General features: G+C 40.8%; 1 protein-coding gene across 1 annotated transcript; it reads left to right on the forward strand.

Annotated features, from left to right (window-relative positions):
* The first annotated feature begins 1,386 nt into the window (after positions 1-1,386).
* LOC149959071 (uncharacterized) lies at positions 1,387-5,553 on the forward strand. The gene is made up of 3 exons (XM_090167337.1): positions 1,387-1,768; positions 4,492-4,544; positions 4,604-5,553. The coding sequence occupies exons 1-3, from the start codon at positions 1,387-1,389 to the stop codon at positions 5,183-5,185; spliced, it is 1,017 nt and encodes a 338-aa protein (XP_090023463.1). The 3' UTR covers positions 5,186-5,553.
* Positions 5,554-6,104: the final 551 nt, after the last annotated feature.

The following is a 6,104-nucleotide window of genomic DNA, read 5'->3' on the forward strand; positions in this document are numbered from 1 at the left end:
GTCGAGATTCCCTTTAACGTGAAAAGACAAAAAACCGGGCACTTGTATCTCAGACAAGCCGAAAAACTCGTGGGATTTACGTCGACGAAACGTATATTTTTCAAAGACGGTACTTCTATTCCCTACGGATATTCATGTCTCTCACACGCCTAAAATTTCAAACCCCCTGTACCTTTCTTTTGGCTGGCCCCAGTAAGTCGGGAAAAAGTCACTTGACGTTTAATCTCTTGAAAAATAAAAATTTAATGTTCGACAATCCACCCCAAAAAATTTTATATTGCTACAATCTTTGGAACGATCAATTTGACGAATTAAAAACCCTCGCCCCCGAAATTGAATTCCATAAAGGGCTCTTTAGTGAAAAACCCAAAGATTTGTTTGACAAAAGACAAAACAACCTCTTGGTGCTAGACGACCTTTCGAGCGAGTGCTTAGACAACGCACTGGTATCTGAACTTTTTCGCGTGTGTTCGCATCATCTGAATCTGAGTATTGTATTCTTATGCCAGAACGTCTTTTGTCAGGGCAGATTTTCTCGCGACATTTCGCTTAACGCCTCATTTATAGTCCTGTTCCGAAGCCCCCGTGATCCATCACAAATAAAACATTTAAGTCGTCAGATTTTTCCGCATAACCCTAATTTTCTGAGCAACGTTTATAATTACGTAACGTCGGATAAGCCCTATTCTAACGTGGTTGTTGACCTACAACAAAAAACTCCCGAATTTCTAAAAGTTAGAACGCAATGCCTCATGGAAGAAGGACCGATGCTAGTATTTACCGAAAATTATTTTTTTATTTTATGTATTTATCATTTTTGGTAGAGGAAAATGTATATTATTGTAATAATCAGAATATATAACAAAGTGTTTATTCGAATTTTACGTCATTCTGTAAAATGCCTTTGCCCAGGTCAATTATAGAAAGCCGCCCGTATCTAACTTTATTGAAAAAGGCTTCCCCAAATCAAAGACGATTTTTACTGAAGAACGCCACGCGAGATCATGTTGGCTCAATCGCGAATATCTGTCATAATATTTGCCGCGGAGCTTTACCCGTTGGCGAGAATAAACGACGGCAATTACAACGATATAAAAAATCTATTAGAAAACTAGGTCAAAGAGATCTCAGTGATCGTTATCGACGAAGAATTCTAGTCTCGCAAACGGGCGGTTTTTGGGGAGCGATTCTCGATTCGCTCATCCCGCCAATCTTGGGTCGTATAATTAATCCGGCGCGATGAAGAAATTTGTCTTGATACCCGCTGATAGCTATTTATCCGATACCGAAAAATTGCTAAATTTAATACAAGAACACATGAATAGTATTCTTAACAAATCCCTTCGAGACGGTAGTGAAGAAGAAAAACTACGAGAATATCTGGCAATGTTGGCGCGGTATCTCAGAATTAAAGACTACGACGGCGCTCCAGCCGTTCAAATAAAACCGCCCCCTTTACCTCCTTCTTCGAGTACGTTAGCGCCGATACAGTTATCACACGGTGCGATCTACCAGCCTCCCGCTGTACCTAACGTTTCATTCGGTAACTCGCCGCTCGCCTCGCCAAGTTTTTTTTCGCCTCCCCAAACGCCAAATCAGTTCCATCAACTGTTCGCCGCACCGCCCGTACAACAGGTGCAAAGAGCCGTACAGCAACCTATCCGCCAACTGGAAATGGCTATTAACAGCCCCCTCCCAGCATCACCGATAAATCCTGGAATTTCTACACCATGGCAGAGTGTCTCCGGCATTTCTGGGTTGGACGAAAGTCAATCGCCCGATTACGCCCATAAAACTTTAATTGCAGCCCCACCGCATCTCGTGACGTCACGAAATATTCCATTCAAGCCTGACTTTGCGAGTACTCCAGGTTACCAAAAGGGAAGATGGAAGAACGGCGCTAGCAACGTTTTCACTTCGCCCGCTCGAGCTTAGCTACGTAAATCTCGAAGCGAAACGAGTCTCGATGAATATAGCACGCCAACTTTCAAAGACAGCAGCTATAAGCCTTCGGAATCCACCCTTCGTAATACGACCGAACCTGTTTCCTTGCCTTTCGTAGGACCGCTCTTGACAAGAAAGGAATTGCCAACCCGCCAAGGTCGCAAAGAAAGACGCCGGGCGTATTCTAAAGATCGTGAAATTAATGATTGGGAAATTAATGAATGGGAAAATTAATGTTTTTTGTAAAACCATGTTTATTAAACACTATTGATTACAAAATCTGTTTTCGTGATTAAATAAATGCACACACAATGCCAATAGCGAAATTACTTCGTTCATATATATTTCATTATTATACATTTTTAAAATTTTCTTAAAGCTTAATCCAGCAGACCTATTTAACAGAAACGAAGCAACGTGCAAACCGTAAGTTTCTTGGTTCATATCTTGAGTTATATTTTTATTATAAAACCATTTCTGAGCTAAATGATCCAATTTAAAACCGTAGACATCAAAATGTTGACCGAAAGAACAAAAAAAATCTCATACGCGTTGTCCTTTCCTATTTTTAGCACTGACGAAGATTCCTATCCAATGGCTTCCCGGCATTGATGAGTCTTGTACATTGGCCACCAAACAAAAGGGCTTTTTTTTCGGACAATCTCGAGGTAAAGTATCTTTGGAAAATGTGCCCAGAAAAAAAGTTTGGTTCTCGGGTCGCATTTTAAAAAGGCGTCCAATTGAAAAGTATTCATGGCAAAACCCTTTGAATTTCTTCGGGGTAAAATGACCCCAATATTTTCTCGTTATTCTTGTCCTTGATATGGTAGAGTGGGCGGGGTTTATTTATCACCTTCGATATGGTGAAAACCTCTTTACCCCAATATCCTTTAAATCCCTTACGAAATACTTTGCTGGTTTTTGACAGGCGCACGTGATCGCCAATCTTGAATTTCGGTTCCTCTCTTTTCGCTTTCTTTCCAAATAATTTTTGACAAACAAGATGCTCATTGGCTAAGGTTACTTCGCTAGGTCTAAACCCGGTCGTGCGATGAACGCTGTCGTTATATGACTTTACAATTTTTGGTAGTTCTTTTATAAATTTGTTTCCTTTACTTTTGGTAAGAAATCTGTAAATTTTAAGCGTCCTATTCACTCTCTCGCATACGCTGCTTTTTTTATCGCCGTAACAAACGAAATGCTAAATCCCCTGGTCCTTGAAATAGCGTTGCACTTTACGATTTAAAAATTCAGAACCTTGATCAGTATTAATTTTCAAAGGCTTACGTTGTTTGTGGATTTTTTGAAAGCAGCTAATATATCGCTCGCTCTCTTAGTTTTCACGGGAATAGCGAATAAATATCGGGACAGAATATCGATATTAGTAAGAATATAATTAAATTTATTAATATTTTTTAATTCGTTTAACTCGATTAAATCAGCCTGGTGTTCTTCGTTCAAGCTCGTGACATAAGTCCTATTTCTAGGAAAATTAAATTTTCTATCTTTGTGCAACGTATAGGCGCCTTGGGTCAGCGCCCAATCTTTAATTTTTTTCTTGGAAATAAAGGGTAATTGTTCGGATAAACGTTTTAGTCCTCCCAGGCTTCCGGGATTTTCTGGGTCAAAATAAATAGATTCTATATTCATGTCTTGACAGTTCAAAGTGTGCTACATTATTAAATGAAAGACCAGCAAAGTTTACATTTTTATACATTTTAATGGAAATTTTTAATACATCAGCTCTGATAAAATTTCAGATTCATTTTGCATTATATTATGATATAAATTTTCTACCCCCAGTTTATAGTCGGGGAAAATGACGTAAAAAGCCTTAATTACGTTGTCATAGTTCATAAGAGTAGGAGAAGCTAACGTCTTTGAGGGTTTTCAATGTACAGGTAGAAAGGGGGTCGGCACCGGAAATCCCCGCTTCCTTCCCCCCCTGTGTGTAAACTAGGTCACTTCCGGCAGGTGGCGCGGGGGGGTCGGCATTTTCCTCGGGGTAAGTCACCGAAGGTCATTGACCCCCGCTGAGTGGCACGCGCTGATTGGCGCGTAACTACGCGGCGCGGGGAGCACGTGGTTACCTGCGCGCTGATTGGCTGGCGCGGCGCGTGTACTGCGCGCTAATTGGCTGGCGCGAAATTATTCAAAATGGCGCCGATTGGTTGGTATTTTGGCGCGAAAAGGGGTCAGTACTCCTTTAACGGAATTCCGAGGCTCGCTATACTCGGGCATTGTTAAGGCGGTGACAGGTTTGATTGATTGAGCAGGTGTAGAAATAACTTAGCGGCGCAAATACCTTTAGTGACAATACCGAGAGAAAAACCTATTAATTATGTCATCGAATTAAATTGAGTCGCGCTGGAAATGCGTTAGTGAACAATCCTTTCGCATAGTCATGGTAGAACCGGTTCATTCCGCTTTCGTTAAGTAATTAATCATTTTGACAAATTGACAATAGGACTGTCACGCGATTATTTTGTTCTTTCCCCCCCTTACCTTGCGAGTATAAAAGAAACCGCCCAACGGTCAATTTCGCAGAAGCGACTAACAGCGCACCCACTCTCCGACGACTCAAGAAGATCAGCAAGATGGTAATTATGTTTTTGAAATTTTTTAAGCGAGATTAGTTTTTAATCTCTATATGTCTTAGGCAGCCCGAGACGACATTAAGCTCGATTATGACACTCCCCCAACAGCACCAGTGAAGTTGCCCGAAGTATACGCTAGAAAATCAAAAGTCGGCGAAGTAATTAAAAAAAATAAACCTCGACAATTATTCGCGGGGAAAGGGGCTAACCAAGACATAGAAAAATTAACAAAGAATACCACTTGGCACGATATTGTATTAGAATTCTCCGAGCTCGGAGATTTGGGCGTTAAAATAGCGACCTTTGACCAAAAAATATATATAGATATAAGGCGTTACGCCACGCACGTAGCATCCAGTCTTCCGCAACCGACTAAACAGGGTGTATGCGTTAAACTAGAATCAGGACCCCAGCTTAAAGCAGCCTTAGAAGACGTCAAGGACCAAGACGCCGTTTACCTAATTGAGGGTGATAAAATAGAAATTCGCCATAGCCAGGCCACCGGTCACACTTGCTTGACCAAAAATTCTGGTTCCTCATTTGCAAAATCGCTGACCCTATACGGCAGAAGAGACATTCACGACGTCCTGCGGTTATTGAGGGAAGTGACTCAACGCTACGACGATATTCGTAAATTACAATGACTCAAGAAGCCCCTCTCGATTTAAGTACCAGGTTTCGACCTGAGAACTATTATTCGGTTACTAAAATTATCTCTCGGACTTCCAAAAAATACAAATGTAAAACTTTAGAATTCAAGTGCGAGTTCAAAAACTTGGACGATCTCAACCACGCGCGAATAGAAACCCAATTAAACGAAATTTTCCAATCCCTATTAAACGAAATTAGCGATGAAAATCAGGGTTATAGTCGTATCAGAATAGCGGTCAGTTCGGACGAACTCGAAGAGCCCATTAATTTCCAATTTATGAACCTAAACGAGTTGACGGCCGCTAGAATTTTAAGCGGTATCGAGCAGGTAGCCCAGTCCCATAAGAATTTATACTTTGAGGCCCCCCTAAAATTCGACGTAATTCTTCTGCAAGACACAAATATGAGTGGTATTCGAAAAAGTATTCGTAACAGGACTATTGACTGCTTAGATAATTACATTGAACAGGGCAATACCTTTATCCCGATTCGCAATTCTGATAATCTGTGTTTTGCGAGGGCTGTAGCGGTAGGACAGTGCCTCGCTGACTACCAAGAATTAAAAAATAAAGGCCAATCCAAAAATTTTAATATGCATGATCTAAGTTACATTCGTAATGTCAACCATCCAAAACAAAAAAAAGCGGCCTTAGCATTACACAGATTATCAAAAGTTCCCCCAGGTCCTGTTGAAATAAAAGACATTCCTAAATTCCAAAATGTCTTGCCCGATTATCAAATTATCTTACTCGATTCCGATTCCAATTTTGACCCCATTTATTTAGGCCACTTTCAACCCAAACAAATCTTTCTCCTTAAATTAGGAAACCACGTTCACGTAGTGAGGTCTTACGCCGCCATGTTCGGGGGAATAGGGTACTGTCCATTTTGTTTGAAAGTTTTTACGAATGT

The sequence above is a fragment of the Leiobunum rupestre genome, chromosome 2 (assembly GCF_980474605.1).
Source record: "Leiobunum rupestre chromosome 2, qqLeiRupe1.1.hap1, whole genome shotgun sequence".
Lineage (NCBI taxonomy): Eukaryota > Metazoa > Arthropoda > Arachnida > Opiliones > Sclerosomatidae > Leiobunum > Leiobunum rupestre.

Bases quoted from the DNA above. Each gene is read 5' to 3' on its own strand.
- LOC149959071 (XM_090167337.1), top strand. From the start codon at position 1,387: ATGTTGGCGCGGTATCTCAGAATTAAAGACTACGACGGCGCTCCAGCC. The intron at 1,769-4,491 runs GTCAATCGCCCG...TCAATTTCGCAG, and splicing joins CATTTCTGGGTTGGACGAAA to AAGCGACTAACAGCGCACCC. The intron at 4,545-4,603 runs GTAATTATGTTT...TATATGTCTTAG, and splicing joins TCAAGAAGATCAGCAAGATG to GCAGCCCGAGACGACATTAA.